Genomic DNA, 24,069 nt, shown 5'->3' with positions numbered 1-24,069 from the left:
GGCTGAGATGGGAGGATTTCAGTTTGAAGCCCGCCAGGCCTGTAAAGTATTAACTCCAACTCAGCACCGAAAAAGCTGGAAGTGGAGTTGTAGGTGAAGTAGTAAAGCTCGGGGACAGTGCACAGGCCTGCGTCAAGCCTTAGGAGACCCTGGTCTGTGTCTGTCTGTGTGTACATGCATATATATACTTCTTGAGTTTTATATAGTAAGACAATTGAAAAAATGAGAGAATCTACTTTTCATCCTATTTATTTTACTGTGTTGTATCAGTTTTATAGGCTGAGATGGGAGGATTTCAGTTTGAAGCCCGCCAGGCCTGTAAAGTATTAACTCCAACTCAGCACCGAAAAAGCTGGAAGTGGAGTTGTAGGTGAAGTAGTAAAGCTCGGGGACAGTGCACAGGCCTGCGTCAAGCCTTAGGAGACCCTGGTCTGTGTCTGTCTGTGTGTACATGCATATATATACTTCTTGAGTTTTATATAGTAAGACAATTGAAAAAATGAGAGAATCTACTTTTCATCCTATTTATTTTACTGTGTTGTATCAGTTTTATTAGGTGATGAGGGATTTTATTATTACTTGATATTTTATTATCAAGTCAAAATTAAAGGTGCTTTTTTTTCTCTTTGTAGGAGGCTATTTCATTTTTTAAATTCTTTCATTGTTTCTGATGTAGGAGAGTTTGGCCTAAAAAGCTCAAATAACATGTTAAAGTATCTTATTATTGTACTTGATTTATTATTGTGTCCATTTTTGTTACACATTGTACAGCATATATATATATGTGTATATATATGTATATATGTGTATATATGTATATTATGCAGTATATTTATTGTGAAGTGCAAGTTCAGACTTGTTCTGTTTTCCTGGTGAAGTGAACCTTTACTTACTGTATCTAGTGACTTTCAGTACTTTTTTTCTGGTAAAAAATAGCTGTAGTACTTTTATCTTGTTTAATTGTTTGCCTGTGTATCTCTTCCTGCTTTTACTTTCATCCTTTTTTATGTTTTTATTTTAAAGCTTTTTCTTTCTAGTAAGATATAACTGGAATCTTCCTCAGTTTGAGAATCCTTGTGTGTGTGTTTGGGAGTGTGCACATCCAGAGGCTTGAACTCAGGGCCTTCATGCTGTCCCTTAGCTTTTTTGATCAAGGCTGACTCTACCACTTGAACCACAGCTTCACTTCAGGCTTTTTGGTAGTTAATTACAAGTAAAAATTTAATGGACTTTCTTTTTTTTGGGGGGGGGTCTGGTTGTGGGGCCTGAACTCTGGGCCTGGGCGCTGTCCCTCAGCTCTTCAGCTCAAGGCTAGCGCTCTACCACTTGAGCCACAGCGCCACTTGCGGCTTTTTTCTTTTTGCTTATGTGGTGCTGAGGAATGGAACCCAGGGCCTCATGCATGCAAGGCAAGCGCTCTACCACTGAGCCACCTTCCCAGCTCTCCTTCCAACTCTTGATGGGGTTTATTATATCTTTTACAAGCAAGGCTTATGGCTGGTATCTTTCTTGAATTTTTTATGTTTTAAGATGTTGCTATAATGCGTTAATGAAATTTATCTTTGTGTAATATTCTTAAGCAATTCATTTTTCCCTGAAGAAATGTTCTGGCCTTTAAATGTTGTGGAGTTTGCTTTTCAGTTGTCTGATCAAAAAGAGGGGGAAAAAAAATCTGTTTTACACAGTTCAGTTAATGACATTTCTAATGCTTGCCAAATTTTAGGTGGTAACGATGAGAGAATACACAAATACACCTCACAAAGTAGAAGTTGTGATTTGCATGTATTCTTTGGAAGGGATTGGCAAATGATGGTTCACAGGCCATACCTGGCCTGGCCTATGTTTTTGTTTGATCTGCAAGCTAAGAATGAGCATTTATAACCTATTTGATGACAAGCATCAATTACCATCTTTGAATCCTAGTTAAGTGAAATGTTATTCCCTCTAAAAGAACTCAGTTCACAGGATTTGGTGGCTTATACCTGTAATCATAGCTACTCGGAAAACTGAGATCAAAGCCAGCCTAGGGCAGAGAAGTCCAGTCTGTGAGACTCTTATCCCCGATTAACTATCAAAACTCCAGAAGTGGTGGAACACTTAACTAGCCTTGAGTGAGAAAGCTAAGCGACAGTGCCCAGGCCCTGAATTCAAGCCCCAAGACTAGCGCGCGCGCGCGCACACACACACACACACACACACACACACACACACACACACACACACACTAATCTATCTCAGTAGGCTTTTTTTAAAATAAACTCTCTACTCAGTTATTATCAAATAATTTCATCAATAAAACATTTGTAACTTTTTTCTTCTCTGAGTACCTAAGTAAAAATTTCGATTTTGCCTTTAAAAAAATGTGTGCTGGTACCAGGAGTTGAACTTGGGGCCTTGCACTATCACTCAGCTTTCTTGCTCAGGGCTGGTGCTGTACCACTTAAGACATACCTCCAGTCCAGTATTTTTCTGGTTGAGTGGATATGGAGTCTCTTGGACTCTTCAGCCTGAGCTGACTTTGAACCAGAATTCCTCAGGTTTCAGACTTCTGAGTAGCTAGTGCTCAGTTTGAGGAAGAAATCTTAAATTTTTGTGTATCTGTCCTGGAGCTTGAACTCAGGCACTGTCCTTGAGCTTCTTTTGCTCAAGGTTAGTGCTTTACCACTTGAGGCACAACTCTACTTCCTCTACCACCACTACCACTATTTCCTCCTCCTCCTCTTCTTCCCCCTCCTCCTCCTCCTCCTCTTCCTCTTCTCTTTCTCCTCCTCCACCTCCCTTCTTCCTTCTTCCTTCTTTCTGCTTCTGCTTCTTTCTCCTCTTCTTATTCCTCTTTTTTGTTGTTAGCAGTTTACTGGAGATGAGATTCCTACAAACTTCCTAGCTTTAAACTGCAACCCTCAGATCTCAGTCTCCCAAGTATCTAGGATTATATACATGAGCCCACCTGCACCTGGCCTTAAGACTTTTTTTATAATCTTTATTGTGGAAGTTAACATGAACCAAGATTGTATTTATATAAATGTGTCAGTATAAGAAGGAAAACATTACCTTAGGGGAGAAGGTAACATACAGAATACCCTGCAAAGGGTAACTAGCTTAGTGATTAGTCTGGAAATCGTTTTGTATACAAAAAATGCTTGTGGTAATTGGGATGTTATGTAAAGTCTTGTGAGAAGTTGGGAATTATGTATGCAGATTTGAATACTAGTTTTCATAGCTTTCAAATTGTTTTGTATTAAAGAAGATAATGTGAATACATTTTTATAGCAACTCTTTATATAAAAGTTGGAGACATTTGTACTCATTGCTTTGACAGCTGGAAGTCAAGAGATGAACAGGAAAGAAAACCACGGAAATTCAAGGTAAAAATAAGCTATAATGACATGAAGGATGGGGCCTGGCAGAAGTGGCAGATTGCTGCCTAGCAAGCTTGAGGCCCCAATTTCAAACTCCAGTGCTGCCAATAAAATAGAATAAAGTAAAAAAAATGAAGTTTTCTCCTAAAGTAAGACTTCAACAATATAAACCATTAAGTGAAACATCTCACATGTAATGTGATGGTTGATTGAAGTTTAGATGATCAATGGATGGTTCTGGAGTTTATAAATGTTTCTTCAGAAATTTTGTTCCTGACAAGATAGGCAGATTAGCCTTGTCTGTGCTAAAGAGAGGGGGAGAGAGGAGAAAGGAGGTTATAGGTAGGAGAAGGGTGGAAGGTGCCAACTATAGACAGAAAATGACACCACAATGATGGAGAGAAGGCTGCATCCTTTAGTTCCTTTCCATACCCCTGGGGCACTTGCCACCATCGCAGTCCACAGAGACGCACCACCAACATGATCAGCCAGAGGATGGAGAGAAATCAATACCTCACCACTCAGCCCTGGCCCTGATGGGATGAGTGAGTATGTAACTGTGTGAGTCGTCAGGCGCACCCCGAGCAGTCTCCCCCAGTCGGCACAATACCGGGTGGTTAAAGGGAAGGAATGAGGCAGGGCCCAAGGGCAGGAGGACAAAATCACTCCTTGTGGGGAGGAGGTGGGCTGGGAAGGGTTAGTTGAATAAGGAATGATAGAGGATGAGCAGAGTTAAATGGTATAAGTAAATGCCAGTGGGAATGTCTATTGGATATACAAATAGATAAAAAGATGGAAATATATATGACAAAGATACCGTAGTATCAAAATAGCACAGCAGCAGGAAAAGAATCCACACAGTAACTGTAACTGAAGATAGAATGTTCAGCCAAGTGCGCTATAACTGTTCTAACTCATTTGAAACAGAAGTTGACAAACTGAAGGAGAAGTGGACAAATCTACTTTTATAATGGAAAATTTTCATAAGTTACTCTCATCAGTTAATCACTCTGAATCACAAAAATTAGAATATAGAGGATACGAACAACCAAATTAACAAGGTTGTTTTAAAGTAGACAGAGCTTTTTACCCAACAACTACAAGATATATATTTTCGATTAACATGGAAACTTGAGTGTGCAAATACACAAATTTTTAACAAAATTTCTAAACATCACTATGATTACTATAGATCATATATTCTTTAATTACATTAGAAATCAGTAAAAGTGATCAACTAGAAAACCTTCACTATATTTAGAAATGAAACAGTATTTTGAAAATGCTTCTAAGTAAAACATTAAAATATAATACAGGAAAAAAAATTAGGAAAATATACCTTAGAACTGAAAATATTAGACACAAGAATAAATGCTGACGGGCACCAATGGCTCATGCCTGTAATCCTAGCTACTCAGAAGGCTGAGATCTGAGGATTGAGATTCAAAGCCAGCCTGGGCAGGAAAGTCTATGAGGCTCTTCTCTCCAATAAACCACCAGAAACCCAAAAGTGGCACTGGGGCTCAAGTGGTAGAGCGCTAGCCTTGAGCTGAAGAGCTGAGGGACAGCACCCAGGCCCAGAGTTCAAATCCTATGACTGACCAAAAAAAAAAAAAAAAAAGAATAAATGCTTAAACTACTATACAACTATTATGTATTATTGAAAATTGTATGATTTAGCTAATTCATTGTTTAGAGAGAAATGTATAACAATCTAAACCTACATTAAAAAGGAAGAAAATAAGAATTAATGAGCTAACAATCCAAAAGTCTAAACTTGGTGATATACCTGTGAATTCAGCTATACAGAAGGCAGGGACAGGAGTATTGCAGTCCAAAACTGGCTTTAGGGAAAAAAGAGACTCTGTATCAGAAACATAACTCTGCTGGTCATGGCAGTCAAAGTGAGATTGGGAGGTCTGCAGATTGAAGTCAGCCTGGACAAAAAAAGTATGCACTGGTATGTGCTTGTTACCCCAGCTACAGAAGTAAGACCCTATATAAAAAATAACGAATATAGCCTGTAATCCTAGTTAGGAGGCTGAGATCTGAGGATTTCTGTCCAGTGCTAGCCAAGGCAGGAAAGTCTGTGAGACTGTAATCTTTAGTTAGCCACCAAAAAACTAGAAGTGGAGTTGTGGCCCAAGTGGTAAAGCACTAGCTTTGAGTGGAAAGGCAAAGGGACAGATACCTAGGCCCTGAGTTTAAACCCCAGTATTGGCACCAGAAACAAAAAGTAGCACAAACAAGGCTGTGGATTGGCTCAAGTGGTAGAGCACCTACCTACCTAGCTCAAGGCCCAGTACTATCATCAACCAACCAACCTTATCTACAGAAGAATAAAAAAAAGACATTAGGAAGCGAACTGAACAGAATAGACTTTAATAAAAGGAGAAGATAATACCAGAAATTAACAAAATAGAAATTAAAGAGGAAATAGAGATCATTAAAAGCAACGGCAGTAAAGCCAATTGTTGACAATATCAAGAATAAAGTCCAGAAGTAACATTACACATCATTCACAGTGTTCATCATTCACAGTGCAGTTCTGTTCATTGGCACCATTAACCAATAATATTTGGAAAAGGAAGAATAATACAAATGGACCTGTGACTAAAAGGATTTAAAACTATTTAATGACAATAAAGTTGAAAATTTGTACAAGCTATAAAATTTTTTAAAACTATAGTCAAAATGGACTTAAGAAACAAGGTGAATCACTGAAGTTATTGAAGTAGTAGCCGTGATCACTCCTACCAAGGCTCAGCCTATGTACACACATCCGCATGCATACCATGCATAGTTGCAAAGTTTAACATTCTATAAATTGATCATGGTTTACATTGTATTACAAAGTACAGGATATTTCATCTTAATTTATGGTATTAATTGTATCATTTATCAAACTTAAAAATCTATTTCAATTACAAATGCAAAATAATGGATAATATGCTAACATCTTACATTTTATTGGTGTGATTATTCATTTTCTTAGAATTTTTTCTTTGCCAAAAAAGAATTTTTTCTTTGTGATCTTAGACAATTGAAATATAAAGAACAGAAATACAAAAATGTGCTACGAAAGAATCAATCATCCCATGTATCAATAAAAGAAATGCAGAAATATGAAATATTCTCTGCACTCTTGAAAGAAGAGAGAACAGAAGAAATTTATCCAGACTACCGTTCAGGCATGTTAACTTATATTTTCTCTTATGGAAATGGAAAATGGGTTTTCATAGCATTAAATGAGAGCAAGTGAAGTAGATTAAAAAACTAGGTAGAGCCTACTTTCAAAATGTGAAGTTTGATATTTAATTCCACAACTCAATAGTAGTTAGCAATGTCTCCAAATACAAAGCTTGCTTGTTAAATGAACACAATCTAAATACTAATAGGAAGATGATAAAAACGTGGCTACCACTAACATTACAAGAATGTAATATCTCTCTGCCAGTTTACATTTTGTATTGCCTATGTATTGTCTCATACATACCATTTTTTACAGAGGTTGGCATGTTCTCAAGTGTCCAGGGCTTTCTGACTGTGTGACACCCTTTCGTGCCCTGAGTATTTCTCCACATATCTCCATTTTTTTAAAAAGTATTCCTTTGTTCTTGCTCAAAATATATTTCCAGTAATTTCATTAAAAAACAAAACCAAACCAGAGCTTCCTTTTAGAAGCCTTGCCCCGTCTGTAGAACTGATCTTGAGGATGGCTGGGCCCCTGTGCTTTACGGTAACTATCACTCTGCCACACCCTTACAACAGGAGCCATCTGGTCTTCTCTCAGATCTTCCTTTGTGGTCTTTTAAGCACACAAGCATGCTACCTGTGTGACTGAAACAAAGCAAAACCACATGAAACACCTGGAGGCCTGTTTTCCTTCCGGCAGTACCACTAGCACCAGAATTCCCAACATTCAGTTTGTGACTCCTCACCTCGAATTCAGCCTTCATCTGGCTCCTGCTTCCTTTGCTCTACTGATTGGACTTTTCTGTGTTCATGAGATCTTTACTCACAGCCAAATCCTTATAGAAGTGATTCATTTACAAAAAATAATCTTTATTTTACTGTGTCATTTTAATCTTTGACCACTCACTTTTATCTCCCTTGACTCTTGAAGAACACTGTTGACCAAGTCATCTTGCTTGCCTATTTTCGATCTTCTCTTTCTAGCCTCTTCCATGAGTGGCCCACTACCATTTTTAAATTTGTTTTCTCTGTTTTTAAGGTCTGTCAGAAATAACATCCCTTTTCCCCTGGAAACAAGAGTAGACCTTGACTACCTCAGACAGTTTATTTCCTCTTGTAGTATGTATGAAATCCACACATCAAACAACATTTAGCCCATTTTTTTCCATTGCCTTTGGCCTCTGCTTGAAGATTGGTTTGTTTGATTTCCTAAAAGGGCTTGATCTCCAGAACTTAGGACCTTGGTAGAGTGAGACTATTTGAATCTGATCCTTTAGTTAGTTTCCTCAGGAAAGAGAGAAGATACATTTAAGACTGGGTAGCAGTGCAAGGACTTGCTTCGTTAAGGAATAATTTAAGGAATTTCTTATTGTACTTTGAAGATAGAAATTGCAGAAAGACTTTTCATCTTTTTAAATCTTTAATATGAAATTTTGTGTTCATTTATTTTGTTTTATACTGAGATGGAGAGGCTAGAAGAATACCAAGTCTACGTATATTATGTGCGTGTGTATGTATATAAAGATGGCATAATAAGCTCACCACTAACTTTTGAAAGGGATGGGGAAAGAAGTTAAAGTAATATAATAGAGGGAGTAGACTTGTTCAAAGTATGTGCTCCACTTAATGGAATCATCACAATGAAGGCCCCTTATACTATGGATGTATGCTAATAAAAGTAGTTTTCAAAAGACGGTTCCTAGGTCCCTGGATCACTTAACCTAATGAATAGTGGTGCCGTGTACGAGTCAGGACTTGTGGGGTCTGAGGGAGAAGCCAGGAGTTCAGTTGTTGACATGCTGAGTTAGGAATATTTTGATCTATCTCAATGGGGAAGAATATCTGTTGAGCATATTTTTTGGAGCTCAGAGATGTCAGGACTGAAGTGGACCGTGTATTTGGGAGTAATTGGTGGGTAAAAGATTGGACCATAGCCATGGTGAAGTTAAGGGGATTGTATAAAATGAAACTAAAGCAATTGTAGTCCTGAGTCAGAGAAAGAAGGCAGTTGTAATGGACATGGGATTGGTTAGAACAGGCTCAAAGAGGGAGATGAAGAAGAGAATGAGTGTGATGTCATACAAAAGGAAATACTCTGTCAGAAAGGAGAAGTTTATCAATCACACTGATATCTCAGGGAAAATCAGGACTGTAAGAAGTCCATTGAATTTACTGACATCAGATGTCACTTGGGTGCCGTTCTGGTAGAATTTTAAGACTGCAGTAGATTAAGAAATGGATAGTTCACTTAACATAATTTTTTCCAAGTCTTTCCATTTCCTAACAAATGGGGCAATGTCATTCTTTCTGATGGAGGCATAGATTTCCATTAGATAGATAGATAGATAGATAGATAGATAGATAGATAGATGGATCAAGAAAAAGTGGTATATATATCACTTTTTCTTTTTTTTTTTTGTAGGGGGGGGTCCAGTCGTGGGGCCTGAACTCTAGACCTGGGTGCTGTCCCTCAGCTCTTCAGCTCAAGGCTAGCGCTCTACCACCTGAGCCACAGCGCCACTTCTGGCTTTTTGCTTACGTGGTGCTGAGGAATCGAACCCAGGGCCTCATGCATGCAAGGCAAGCACTCTACCACTGAGCCACCTTCCCAGCCCCTATCACTTTTTCTTGATCTATATATATATACCACTTGATATATATATATATATATATATATATATATATATATATATATATATACCATATATATACCACTTTTTCTTGATATATATATATATATATACCACTTGATATATATATATACATATATATATACATACACACACACACACACACACACACACACACACACACACATATACACACCACTTTTTCTTGATCCACTCATTTACTCAGGGGCATCTGGGTTGGTTCCATATCTTAGCTATGGTGAATAATACTGCGATAAACATGGTTGTGCTGGTAGCCTTGGTATGACCTTGTTTGTGATCACTTGGGTAAATGTCAAAAGTGGGATTGCTGGGTCGTAGGGGAGCTCTATGTGGAGTCTTTTGAGGATCCTCCATACTGATTTCCAAAGTGGTTGAACAAGTCTACGCTCCCACCAACAATGCAGAAGGGTTCCCTTTTGGCCACATCCCCTCCAGCATCTTGTTGTTACTAGATTTCTTGATTATAGCCATTCTAACTGAGGTGAGGTGGAATCTCAATATTGTCTTGATTTGCATTTCTTTTATGGCTAGAGAAGTTGAGCATTTCTTCATGTGTCTATTGGCCATTCTTATTTCCTCTTCAAAAAAGTCTCTCTTTAAGTCTTTAGCCCACTTATTAATTGGGCAGTTGTTTCTTTGAGGATTTGTTGTTGGGGGATTTAATTTTTTGAATTCTAAGAAACATAGGTCCCATGGTTTCCCTTTGTTGCAGTGACTAGTACAGGTCTAGGACAAACAGAGAAGGTCAAAGGCTATGTATAGATGACCATATAAGATGATGTTAAGCAAAATGTATCCCAAGACAAGGACACAAGTAGTTTTTTCTTGCTTGCTATTGTTTTTAATGTACTTATAATGCACTATTTGATTCTTTTGTAAGTTCTTTCCCCAGAGTATAACCTGTTTTCACTGTATTTGATTCCGGTGTTCTGCATCTTGTATATATATTTTTGTAATTTGGGGAGAGGAAGGGTTATAGCAGAATGCTTAAATGGGAATGCAGGTTGCCCCATTGTGCCGATGAGATGTACAGGACGAACTTCACAATGTCGGTGCGGGGGGAGAGAGGAGTTGGGGAGGTGGGGAGGGAAGGGATGGTAGGGAATCAAAACAAAGGAAGAGGTAACAACGCTTGATAGGAAATGTACTCATTACCCTACTCATGTAACTGTAACCCCTCGGTACAGTATTTTTACAATTATATATATATATATATATATATAAATGGATAGTACTAAAGAAAGAATAGTGACCCTTATGGCCCATCTATGAATAAAGACAACGTATAAATAAAGTGATCATTGGAGGGAGCTATGGTCACAGAATGAACTTTAAGTAGGAGCTGATATGCAAAAGAATAAAGAATAGTTACTAATACACATATGAAGAGATGGGATCAAACAAAACCTGGAAAGGATTGGTTTCTGGTTGGGAGGCACAGTTTGAACAGTGAGTGCAAATGTGGGTTGCTTGGTTTGTTTGGGAATAGCAGGTTGAAGGAATTCTCATCAAATGCTTTTATGATTCCCGGGAAGTAGACACTGAGATCAGCGAAGGGAAGACTGGAAGATATAACATTTCAAAGATTTGGAATTGCCAGTGAGAGAGTTGAAGAGCAAGTTAATCAGACAAAAAGGAGAGCGGTTTGTGTTCAGGGTCTATTTGTGGTCAGTTAAGTGAATTTGGACAGTTATGAATCTTCTCAGGGGGCTGTGAGACAGTGGTATAAAAAGCATAGCCAGCTGGGTTTGCCCAAGGCTTGTTTTTTGCCATACAGATCAAAAGAAAGAGGAAATTTCGGATATTGGCAAGGGTGTGCAGAAAGACAACATAGTCTGAACTGGACACGGGGAAAAGAGGGAGTGCATGGGAGAGTGACAGGAAGGGCTGGGGCAGAGGGGCCCTCCGGGGAGAGCCGAGACGGCCCAAAGGCCGAAGGGTAAGTGACGTCACACACTGAGAAGGATGTCATCCACACGGATCTAGCTGGATGTTGTTGAGTATGTTTCTTGAAGGCAGTCTGGCAAAATAATAAAACTGACGTTGTAGATAGGGTATATCGTTGCTTGATTTGATTGGCTGAGCTAGATTAGAGATAGAAGAATAGCTGCAAAAGGGGGAGGGATGTGTGTCTCAGAGATCTGAAGTCAGAAAAACTGGAGTTATCCAAATGCTGGAAGATGTGGAGAAAGTAGCTGTCCCCCGTGCCCACGTTGCAGTAGAGCTGAGTGATCAAGCAAGCGAGGTGAACTGATGTTGTAAAAAGTCTTGAGCTTCAGGGGCTGGGAAGGTGGCTCAGTGGTAGAGGCTTGCCTTGCATGCCTGAGGCCCTGGGTTTGATTCCTCAGCACCACATAAGCAAAAAGAAAAAAAGCCAGAAGTGGTGCTGTGGCTCAAGTGGTAGAGTGCTGGCCTTGAGCTGAAGAGCTGAGGGACAGCGCCCAGGCCCAGAGTTCAGGCCCCATGACCAGATTCCGCCCCCACAAAAAAGTCATGAGCTTCAAAGTAGGGTATCATTTTTCTTCCAAAGAGGGCAAATTATAATATTGGGGAAGTGGTAAATTAGAAGCAAGGAGGAAATGAGCTAACTTTCCAATCTGGTGTGAATGGTCTGTGGGATTTAATAATCTAGTTACTCCCTAGTTACTTCCTTGTTGCACAGACAGGGCAGGTAAGGCAGACAGATGATTAACTCATAAGGCAAAAAGAACTGTGGGTGTTAAGCTTTTCTCCTAGCATGGAACCTGGGGGCTTCGACTAGAGTCTCTCCTTAGTGCATTGTTGTTTTAGTGCCTTATATAAAGACTGAGTCACTTGGTGTGTCCAACAACTGAGGTATTATTTATAGCACACACTACTTATTCCATTAATAATGGCTATATTTTCAGATTACCCTCAAGGAAATATAATTCAACAACATATAGTTGCTCCAGAACTAATTTCCCATGAGAAGAAAGAGAAATCGAAGAGGGAAGAGGAACAAATTCATGTTTGTCCAGGAGACAGGAAAGGCCGACACTTTTTATATAATAGAACAGGTATGTCATACCATGCTAAACCAGTAGTTTAGAAAACTACACATTTTCACATTTTCTGTAGTAATGTGTTTATATTGGATACTGATTTTAGCGGGGAAGAGCAATCTTACTGAATGTTTTATGTTCAATTGCTTAAGCAATTGTTATTGTTTTTGTACAGTTTTAAAGAGTTTATTTAGTAAAGAGAAAGTAAAGGCCGCTCAGAAGAATGATCAGTGGGACCTAGAAACCAGTTGTCCCATTTGCTAATCCTTAAATTATTTTTGAAAATTAAAATATCATTAATTAGAAACTTTATAGACTGTTCAGCAATTCAGTTTTTAAAATAATGATAATGTCAAGACGTTCTGGTTTGTTTTAGAAGTTTTATGTAAGAGAAATTGTATAGTTTTGTTTTATGCTTGCAGTAAAGCTTGATGGTTATTTCTTTTTGCTATGCTGGGAATGGAACCCAAGGCTTTACATACACTAGACATAGACTCCACCACTCAGCTGCACGTCTATACCTTGATTTTCTGAGACTACATCTTGTTTAGCTCATGCTGACCTTGTGGTCCGTGTACACAGTGGAATGCAAAGAATAAAAATCCTGTCACTGTGGCAACATGGATAGACAGGGCTGGAGAAAATCACATGAAGTGAACTTAGCCAGGTGCAGAGAGATGAGTGCCACGTGTCCTCCGAAGGGTTCATGTCCTACCAACAGAGGGTAGAGTAGTCCTTGGAGACTAGCTTGCATATGTTAATTTTTTTCTTTAGGTAGAAATGTTGTATATTATCCTTGAGTGATATGGTATTTACATTTACATTTATATTGTACTTAAAATTTTTTTGACACCAGAACCACAGGATGATGAGGTGACAAGATTTCTTACTCAGCTAAGAGAAAAGCTTGGATGGCCAACTGTATTATGGAACCAGAGTCTGAAATATAATTGTCCTGAGCTTTTGGTTCAGAATGATCTAAAGGTATTCTATTTTATTCAGTTTGGGGCTATAAAGATGACTTTGAAACTATCTTAATGAACTATTTAAATCATTTCAGCTGTTACATCAATATAAGATGTTACGTTAATATTAAGGTACAGCAATTATTTCATGGAAAATGCTTTTAAAATTATTTCTCATGACCGGGTGCTGGTGGCTTAACGCCTGTAATCCTAGCTACTAAGGAGGCTGAGATCTCAGGATCGTGGTTCAAAGCCATCTGGGCAGGAAAGTCTGTGAGACTTATCTCCAATAAACAGCCAGAACACTGGAAGTGGTGCTGTGGCTCAAGAGGTAGAGTATTCGCCTTGAGCTGAAGAGCTGAGGGACAGAACCCAGGCCCAGAGTTCAAGCCCCACAAATAAAAAAAAAATATTTCTCATGATTTTATTTGACTAATTTAACAATAAAAAAAATAAAATAAACAATGAAAATGGATAAGGCATATATATGTAGCTATACATATATACACATTTTAAGACTATAACACATTGTAATATTTGTGTCTGTTTCCTCTGAAATCTCTCTCTAGCTGACTGTGTCTCCAGGGTACCCTCTGACTCAAATTAAAAATCTACTTTTTTGTTTTTGCATATCATTTTGTGTTTGTGTGTGTGAAGCAAGTAAAGGAACTCATGCCTATAGTCCTAGCACTCAGGAAACTGAAATCTGGAGGATCAAAGTTTGAAGCCAGCCTGGGCAGAAAGTTGATGAGATTTCATTTCCAATTAACTAGCAAAAAGCCAGACTGGAGGAATAGCTTAAGTGGTAGAACACCAGCCATGAGCAGGCAAGATGAGCAAGAACATGAGTCACTGAGTAAAAACCCCAGAGTCAGAAAGAAAAAGAGAAAAAGGGGGAAAAAAATCAAAGGAGGTAATCTCAGAAACCAGTTAGAAATGCATGTTCTCATTGGCGTCCTCGACCCACTGAATCCGAAACTCTGAAAGTGGGTAGCTAGCTATCTATTTTATTGAGCTCTCAGATGATTTTGATGCACAGTTAAGAACCACTGCATCAAACAAGGGATCAGAAAATTTTTCTAAAAGGGATCAGATGAAGCCAGGCGCCAGTGGCTCACACCTGTAATCCTAGCTAACTCAGGAGGCTGAGATCTGAGGATTGTAGTTCAAAGCCAGCCAGGGCAGGAAAGTCCGTGAAACTCTTATCTCCAATAAACCACCAGAAAATGGGAAGTGGTGCTGTGGCCCAAGTGGTAGAGCGCTGGCCTTGAGCTGAAGAGCTGAGGGGCAGCGCCCAGGCCCAGAGGTCAAGCTCCAGGACCAGCAAAAAAAAAAAAAAAAGGCTTCATGTAGAATGGCCAGTTTCTCAAAACACCAAGTAAATGACAGAGAAATTATATTTTATTGCAGAAGCTTTGAACAGGATTTTAGAGTCAGACTTGGATTCAATTCAGTTATTTGCCATGTCTTGAACCTGTTACCTTTCTCAAATTCCCTAATGTAAGAAAATATGATTCCATATCTGTATAACGAGATTAAAAATCTCACATTTTAATTCCTTAAAATTTAAGAGATAAAAGTTAAGATATTAAAGTCATTGCTATTAGTCTACATAATATATTATTGAATATATTATTACTTACTAAACATTTATTAACAATAATAGGAATTATTACTAAAATACTAAAGCACCATGTTTATCAAAATAAGTGATAGATTTTGTGTGCCTGGAAGGTTCCTGGTGTTGGCAGACAAATTCTCTGGAAGATGGCACATGTGCCATCAAGCTCCTTGGATTAGGAAGCAGGTGTTAGTAGGTACAAGGGACTTTCTGTTGAATGTTTTATCACTATGTTGTGTTAAGGAATGAAAATTAAATATATTAAATCTTTCATAAGATTAATCTTGTTAAAATTTAGACACAATGTGAGGTTAGTTATGCCTATTTTTAATCCATATTAAAATAGTTTCAATTCAATAGGTAATAAGTTCAAACATTTTTATTAGACAATTTAACCACATTAAGTTTTTTTTTTCTATTAGGCACCTTTGAAAAATGATTGTGTATTTGTGTATTGCCTTCCCCAACTTAGTAATAAAGGCTTTTGCAATCCGTATGATCTTCGGATAGTCTCTGCCCATACAGCTAGGCAATGCAAAGAATTTTGGACTGTCTCTGCTTCATTTATTTCAAAGGTAGTATATAATGAATGTCCTCAATTTTCATATTTATGGCAGAAAAATATCCTGTTTAAGCGGTTGTATCAGTGTATACCTACAGTCATAGCACTCAGGATGCTGGGACAGGAGGGTCAAGGGTTTGAGGCCATCCTGGGCTCCACAGTGAGACCTTGTCTCAAATGAATATCTAATTTAGAATTTAATTGCAGAAATTTATCTTTGTGCTTTGGAGAAACCTGATTATTTGAGGAGAAGATTACATTTAATAATCTCCTTGGTAGAAATTTAATAGTGATATTTTTCTTCTCTGTACAGATTTAGGTTTGACAATTAATTTTTCTTAGTTATTTTTGTGTTGGTACTGGGGCTTGAGCTAAGGGCCTGGGTGCTGTCCCTGAGCTTTTTTTTCTCAATGCTAGTGCTCTGTCACTTGTACCACCGCTCCATTTCTGGCTTTTTGGAAGTTAATTGGAGACAAGAGTCTCACAGACTTTCCCAGGCTGGCTTTGAATCACAGTCCTCAGATCTCAGCCTCCTGAGTAGCTAGAATTACAGATATGAGCCACCATTGCCCAGCTTGACAGTTAGATTTTTTTTTTTTTTTGTCGGCCGTGAGGCTTGAACTCTGGGCCTGGGCGCTGTCCCTCAGCTCTTCAGCTCAAGGCGAGCGCTCTACCACTTGAGCTACTGTGCCACTTCCGGTTTTCTGGTGGTTTATTGGCGATCGGAGTCTCATGGTCTCTCCTGCCCGGGTTGGCTTTGAACCGCGATCCTCAGATCTCAGCCTCCTGAGTAGCTAGGATTACAGGCGTGAGCCACCAGCGCCCGGCGACAGTTAGATTTTAAGAAACATTTTCACTTCTGAATTTCTTTATTAATATTTGGTGTCCATCGTGTCTTTTATGTTGTTTTTTGTTTTTTTATTTGTTTTTTTTGGGGGGTCCCTGAACTCTGGGCCTGGGCGCTGTCCCTCAGCTCTTCAGCTCAAGGCTAGCGCTCTACCATTTGAGCCACAGTGCCACTTCAGGCTTTTTTTCTTTTTGCTTATGTGGTGCTGAGGAATAGAACCCAGGGCCTCAGGCATGCAAGGCAGGTGCTCTACCACTGAGCCACCTTCCCAGCCCCTGGTGTAAATTTTAAAGAGAAGAACTTGAACATAGGCATTTACTGATATAAGAATAACAATAATAAAGATTACTTTTATTGGCATGTTGTCAGAAACTTCATTGCTACATTCAGAAATCTCTTTAGTATACTCTTACGTAGCACTTAGATAGCTATTATAAGATACAATTGCACTATTATTTGTTTTGATCAGTTGTTTGACATGTGTTTACTTTTCCTCTGCTTTCCTCGCCTTCCTGCTTGGGCAGGACCATCTCTGTATGAAATACAGCTGTGTGTGCAGATGTTAAATGTCTACAACATGCAATGGCGAATGAAGTTGGAGATGTCTATATTAATAAAAATCTCAGTAGGCCCAGAGCCAGAGGCTCACACTTGGCATCCTAGCTGCGCAGAAGGCTGAGAGCTAAGAATGGTTGTTTGGAACCAGTCTGGGCAAGAAAGTCAATGAGACTCATATCTCCAGTTAACTTCCAAAAATCCAGCAGTAGAGCTGTGGCTCAAGTAGTAGAGTGGGAACAAAAAGCATAATGTGGATGCTGACGTAGACATGCATTTATTTCTGAAAGAAAATGTTAATTTGGATGAGGGAGGGACTTTGGAAGAGAAAGAATTCTTTGATAAAGGGCATTTGAATGTCAAAATGACCCTGGGATTATAAATGAACTATTATGTTCATTTTGAGTTGAGTTTATAAATGATCTACCTATCTAAAACATACCATCATTTCTCTTTACAGATAGATAGGGATATAGCTATAGCTATTGATATAGATATATATTGATGGCCTAATACCTTTGGGGCAAGCATTGTACCACTGAGTCACACCCCCTAACTGAGTTCACTAACACTGCTTTTGTAGAACATATAAAAGTCTCGAGACTCAAAATTTTAATAGTTATTTGTAGGGAGTCATCTCTATGGAGTATCTTTTCTTCTCTCTGTGTAACATAGGAGGCTATCAGGAGAAAATAGCAAGTTTGGGAGCTGTGTTAGGTGAGTTGAAAAAAGCTTGATTAGGAAGCTAAGCCTATGCCAAATGTAGGCTTCTGTAATTTCCTAAATATATATGTCATCTTTTTGTACTGCACACTTACAGATTACTAAAACAGGCGTCAACATAGAAGATGTGGAGCTCATACCTGCTTTAGAATGGCTATCAGAGAGACAACAGTACTATTTCTTGCAGCAGTTTAAAATATTTTCCAATTTCCGGTAAGACAAATGGCACTAAATCAGTTTTTCAATAGTTGATTCTGTTGCCTGAGCCACATCTGCATTTCATGTTGGTGGGACCATGTTTCTTGGGAACTATAGGAGAAATGGGATGTTCTATATACAAGTTTAGGGAAAGGAAACTCTTGTTCTTTTAAATTTTTATTATATTTTTGTGTCTGCACAATTACTAGGATTTGAGCTCAAGGCCTGGGCACTGACCCTTACCTTTGTCCTCTCCATGCTATCATTTGAGTCACAGCTCCACTTGCAGCTTTTTGGTGCTTAATTGGTGTTAAGAGTGGAGTATGTTCTTGCCCTGTGCATAGCCCTTAGTTTTGTTCCCAAAATTCATAAAGTCATTTTGAATGTGGACTTACTGATGGCAAAGGTCATCAAAGATGGTGTTGTTTGAATTTGGAGTGGTTTTGAAAAGTTCAATAAATGCTAGGCATGGTAGTATATACCCACTACAATCCTACTTATGTGAGAGGCGGATTGCAGTCTGAAGTTGGTCATGAGCAAGAAAATGTAGAACCCTCTCTGAAAAATAAAGTATAAGAAAAGGGTTGCAGCATTGCTCAAGTGGTTGTTGAATGTCTGCCTAGCAAGTATAAGATCTTAAGTTCAAACACAGTACCACAAAATGTTTAATGCATGGACCTGTAGATTCATTACAAGGCCAGAATAACAGTTGGAAATAACACTAGTGCAGCTGTTTTGTAAATTTTTTTTTGCTTTTGGTGCTGTACTGGGTTTAAACTTGGGGCCTTGGCATTGTTCCTGAGTTTATTTGCTCAAGAATAGTGCTCTACCATTTGAGCCACAGCTCCACTTCCAGCATTTTTCATTTTGGTGGTTATTTGGAGATAAGAGTATCATGGACTTTCCTGTCTGGGCTGGCTTTGAACTGCAATCCTCAGATCTCCCTCACCCTCCTGAGTAGCTAGAATTACAGGCATGAGCCAGCGGCAGCTGGCTGATGCAGTTTTAAATATACAGAAAATGGTGGAGGGGTGAATTTGTCCAAAATGCATTATATGAATGAATGGAAATGCCATACAAAGCTTCTCGTATTCCAAGTGTGTACTAATTGAAAAAAAAATATATATATGTAAGTGAACAGATACTAAAAACTGTCCTCGATATGATATCCTAAGCTGATAATTAGTTTTACATGGTAAGTAGTTAGTGCTTGCATATCCTTGATAAGACATTTCTGAGAGCTGGTATTCAGCCACCTGCCCCAATGTGGCTTAGATCCCAGGCTTTTAGGCGGTGGGCTGTGTGCTGGTCAGAGCTTTCTGGTTGCATGGTGAGTGCCTGTTGAAGGGCTTTCTTGTGGACTGGTATGCATGGCTAGTGCGGGACTTTCTGGTAGACTGGCATGGATGCCTGATGCAGAGCTCTCTGGTGGACGGACTGATGGGTGTGGTTGGAGCAGTTTTCTGATGGATTGATGACTCTGCCTTGTTCAGAGCTCACTGTGTAGTGGTGTGTTTGTCTTGTGAAAAACTTTCTGGTGAAATTTTATTTGAGTGGTCTAGAACTTTCTGATGGACTAGTGAATGTCTGGGCATCTTTTGTGTGTGACTAGCACAGAGCTTTCTGGGATGTGTATCTGCTTCAGAGCTTCCTGGTGGATGGTGGTGTCAGTTTCAGAACGTGGTGGACCATGTGTGCGACTGCTTCATAGCACTCAAGAGATTTGCCTGTGGCCTGTGCCGAGCTTCCTGGGGGAGGGTGTGCATGCCCGGTGTGTCACTTTCTAGTGTACAAGCGTGTGTGCCTGGTGTGAATGGGTGGTGTCAAGTTTTTTGGTGAAGTGTGTACCTGGCATAGAGCTTTCTTGTGGGTTGATATATGTCTTGGGCTAACCCTTGGGTGGACTCATGTACATGTGTGCTGCAGAGCTTTTGGCTGGACTCCTGTCTGTCTGGTACAGAGCTTCCTGTTGGATTCTTGAGCATGCCTTGTGACAGAGCTTTCTCACAGGCTGTTGGTTGTTGCTTGTGCAGATCTGTCTGTGTGTGGCCAATGAGGAGCTTTGTGATGGACTGGTTTTATGTGGGGGGGGGGGGTGAGGCGGTGCATTGCTATATGGTACAGTAGTATGTGTGCTTGCTGTAGAGCTTTCTGGTGACAGTGTACATGACCTCTGCAGAGCTTTCTGGACTGGTGTGCATGCTTGGTGCAGAACTTCCTGGTAGGCTTCTGTGTTTGGCTCTGGCAGTGCACTCTGATGGACTGTCAGGTGTGGTGTGTGCAGTGCTTTGTGATAGACTGGTATGTTTTCCTGTTGCAGAGCTTTCTGGGGGAGTGTAGGGTACACAGCTACCTCTTCTGTGTGTCTAGGACAGAGCTGTCAGGGGGGTTGGATTGGTCTACTGGACTGGTGCAGAACTTTCTCAGTTGTAGGTTCCTTGGTCGAGAGCTGTCAGGTGGGATTGGCTGTGTAGAAGTGTAGATCTGTCTGGTGGGCCTCCGTGCATGCTTGGTATGGAACTTTCTGTTAGACTGGTGTTTGTGCCTGGCGCTGGCATTTGTGGTTGGCTGGTGTTGGAGGTGCTGATAAGTGTCTTTGGAGAGCCCTTTGGACATCTAGTTTGGTGGACTTTTGTTTGTTGCTTTGCACAGAGCCCTGTGATGGATCAGGCTGTGTTGTGTGCTGGTATTTCTGTTTCTGGCATACTGGTGTGTGTGGTTTGTGTAGAGCTTTTTGGTGGACTTAATTTAGAAATTTTTTTTGTTGGTACCAGGGTTTGAAGAAGTCAGGGCCCTGGAGTTCTTCAACTTGTTTGCTTGGCTGGAATTCTACCTCTTGGGTTATGCCTTCATCCTGTCTTTTTTTTGTTGTTGTTACTGGGGTACAAAAACTTGAACTGGAGGCCTTGCACTCTTACCCAAGTTTTTGTTTGTTTCTAGCACTTCCCACTTGAGCCACACCTCCACTTCTGGCTTGTTGATGGTATAATAACTGTAGATAAGTGCCAGAGATGTGTTTTTCTGGGCTGGCTTTGAACCATGATCTCAGGTCTCAGCTTTCTGAGTAGCTAGGATTACAGGAGTGAGCCACTGGAACCTGGCTTCTAGTGGGCTTTGTGTGTGCCTGGAGCAGAGCTTTCTGGCTGACTGGTGTGTGGCTGTTGGCGAATTTTCTGGTGAACTCAAACATTCACTTAATGTAGAACTTTGAGGTAGATTCTATGTGTCTGGTGCAGAGCTTTCTGATGAATTAGTTGGGTAGTTCATGCAGAGCTTGCTGGTAAAATGGCATGTATGCCTGGTTTAGGAGTTTCTAGTGGTCAGTATGTGTGGCTGGTGCACAGGTTTTGTGTCTTTATTGGTCTGTCTGAGTTACACTGATGTGTTTGTCTGGTGGACAGTTTTCTTTTGGACCATGTTGTGGCTGGTGCAGTTTCTGGCTGGACTGGTGTGCGTGCCTGATGAGACCCTTTCTCGTAAAATGCAGTGCGTGGCTGGCATGCCCCTCTGTGGTGGACTGGTGTGTGCGCCTGGTCCAGAGCTGGCGGGGCTTGGTCTGTGTGACTGCTTCAGGCTGTTCTGATGGGCTGGCTTCTGTGCCTGGTGCAGAGCGCTGTTTGTGTTCTGTGGACTGGTGCATGGCTGGTGCAAGGGCCCGCTGCAGGGTCAGTGCAGTGCTCTTGGGTTGTGAGGGATTTTCTAGATTCCTGAGGAAGTGGCATAGAGGATATGGACTCCTGTGAAATGTCATTGGAAGGCTGCTCATGTGGAGTGCGGTTGCTAGATCTGTGTGAGGTGACTGATTGCTCAGGCCTCAGGTGTGTCTCTAAAGAATACCTGAGATGGCCTTGGACTGCTTAGATAACTCCAGGGTTGTGGCCAAGACTGACCATCCAACTGGATTCCTGGGCATTTGTGTCCCTTCCTCAATGGCTTTCACCTGCTACTTAAGGATTACTAAGAATGTAAAAGTCACAACGGTTACCATTTCCTCAAGAGGCAGTGACCCCAGGGAAGGGGGGTTTGAGGTGTTAGTCAGTTAGACCTCGAGGGTACAAAGTGGGAGTCTGGGCGACAGATCAGAGAGGGGCATGTCTACTTCACATATTATGGAACATAAATAATCACCAAAGAAACCTATCAGCACTCTTTCATGTGGTTCTTTTGAGTTCTTTAAGACGGCACATGAATCTGTGTTTTGTAAGTATGATAAAATATCAAAATGACATATGCCATCTTAATTTTTATTCAGTACTCTACAAAGATTTTTATTTATCAGTTACCATTTCATTGTCACTGAAAATTGAGTTTTGACTATTCTTGGTCTAAAAGTTAGCTTTCAAAATAGTAAGCCAATTACTGTATAAGGGAAAGTAATAAACTTAGAGATTTTGATACTTACTAGTATGTTGCAGCTAAGTAAACTCTGTGTCTGATTTTCAAGTGCATTTATCTCTTACCGTATATTCTGTTGACAGTTTGGTAGAAAATTTATATCATTTAATATTTATTTTAATGCCTTTGGGATAAGTGAAACATATTGTAAGGAATTTTATAATACTGTTAAGCTCTTACTAAATTCTGTATAAACATATGATTTGTAAACATAGAATGTAAGAAGTGTTTTTCCTTTCAGAATTAATAAGGCTTTTGTTACCTGGAAAGTGAATGTTAGGAGAATTAAGACAGAGACGAGCAAGTAAGTCTTGATATGCAATAAATTTATACAAATTTTATATGTACCTATGCACCATTGCCTCACACCTGAAATCCTAGCTAGCCAAGAGACTGAGATCTAAGGACCAAGGTTTGAAGCCAGCTTGGGCAGGAAAGCCCATGAGACTCTTCTCTCCAGTTAACCACTATAAAGCCAGAAGTAGAGCTGTGGCTCAAATGGTAAGGCACCAGCCTGAAAAAGTTACGGGACAGCATACCCAGCCATGATTCAAGCCCCAATAGTGGTACCAAAGATACTCAAAGGAAAGCTATATAAGTGTACTATGAAAGCTGATGCCAGGGTTTGATGCCATGGCTTGCTTGGGAGTGGCATTCTCCCACGCGAGCATATCTCCAGCTCCCAAAGTGTCATCATCATGGTATGCCATTGCCGCACACATTTTTGATGAAACTACACGCTACCCAGGCTGCTTTCTTAGCATTGTCTTTTCAACGTTTTTTTAGTTTGCAGAAGTTTGACAGTGTTTATATGTCTTGTTTGTCTCTATTTTGAGTTCCCTTAGCCTCGTGGTCTAATGGGGCTCATGGTTTATGATTGTCTTTTGCCCAGTTTTGGAAGTTTTCAGCTATTACTTTGTAAATTGAAAGCATATAATTTATATAACTGTTTGGTATCACAAAATTATTAGAATTCAACAGCATAACAGAATAATACTGTGTGTTTTCTCTTCTGTTTTGCTTTTTTACTCAACATACCCAGCACCCAGAGCATTGCATGCAACACCTTCTAGTGCTTACTTGATCGTATTATCTAACGTGTGGTCTGTGTGACAATAGAGGGTTACAGGAGTGTCTTCTGCACAGTGCCAGCTTGCCTCTATGTGAAATAAACTCTGCTAGATACCTCTAGATACATTTTCTGTATTTGGAATAAAATATGTCTGAAAAATTTTAACTTTTAGGATATTTTTGTATAAACATCTCTTTTTCGCTGATGAGTTTTTCCAAGACTGTTTACTACATATAAAGGGACTTTGTGAAGATGCAATGAGTTTCAATAATAATAAAAAACGTAAGGATAAGCCACCCGTGGTGTGTTTTGTGAAGGTGAGTAGAAGGATATCACTATATACCAGTACTGGTATAGAAACTAGGAAAAACAAACAGTTGATTTTTAACAAGCCATTCAGTATATATCTGATTTGAAAGTCAGATTGGGTCATGAATGTTAGGCCCTCAGTAACAGAATAAGGGGAAAACAGGATCCAAGTCTCCCCCAAAGGATAGAGGCCATCTTAGTAAGGTTAGAGAAGAGTTTGCAAGAATTGAAGTTTCTGAGATTTAAGGAAAAGCCAGGTCAGGTATAGGAAGGGCGGAGATGTGTAGTTAGAAAAACAAAGCCTGGGATAAGGAGTCAGTAAGGGGCAACTTGTTCATGAGAACTGGAAGGCTGCAGGGCGGGATGGAGCAGGTGATGCGGGAGGTTGAAAGTGAGGAGATAAACAGGCAGCAAGTTAATGAAGGATGAGGTCTTACAGTAAACACCACAGATGGCACCCTGAGTGTACCAGAACACTCTCTTTGGAGGAAAGCACACTTTGTTTGGCTTTTTTGAGACAGGGTTAGCCAGCCTCAAATTCACTGTCCCCAAACCTTCGCCTCCTATGTGCAA

General features: G+C 39.9%; 1 protein-coding gene across 3 annotated transcripts in view; it reads left to right on the top strand.

Moving 5' to 3' along the window:
- The window catches only part of LOC138827606 (dynein axonemal heavy chain 14-like), a 39,912-nt gene that overhangs the window by 2,472 nt on the left and 13,371 nt on the right, over window positions 1-24,069 (top strand). For all 3 annotated transcript variants that reach the window (XM_070023253.1, XM_070023255.1, XM_070023254.1), the window contains exons 2-9: window positions 3,320-3,365; window positions 6,399-6,550; window positions 12,115-12,264; window positions 13,106-13,233; window positions 15,258-15,410; window positions 17,620-17,735; window positions 22,357-22,419; window positions 23,360-23,504. In XM_070023253.1, coding sequence (XP_069879354.1) covers window positions 3,334-3,365; window positions 6,399-6,550; window positions 12,115-12,264; window positions 13,106-13,233; window positions 15,258-15,410; window positions 17,620-17,735; window positions 22,357-22,419; window positions 23,360-23,504 — 939 coding nt within the window. In that variant the 5' untranslated portion in view covers window positions 3,320-3,333. The remainder of the gene's footprint in view (window positions 1-3,319; window positions 3,366-6,398; window positions 6,551-12,114; window positions 12,265-13,105; window positions 13,234-15,257; window positions 15,411-17,619; window positions 17,736-22,356; window positions 22,420-23,359; window positions 23,505-24,069) is intronic.

The sequence above is a fragment of the Dipodomys merriami genome, unplaced genomic scaffold, assembly GCF_024711535.1.
Source record: "Dipodomys merriami isolate MVZ:Mamm:240054 unplaced genomic scaffold, mDipMer1.0.p SCAF_158, whole genome shotgun sequence".
Taxonomy (NCBI): domain Eukaryota; kingdom Metazoa; phylum Chordata; class Mammalia; order Rodentia; family Heteromyidae; genus Dipodomys; species Dipodomys merriami.
The sequence above is the reverse complement of the archived record's forward strand: the minus strand, read 5'-3'. Positions and strand labels throughout refer to the sequence as shown.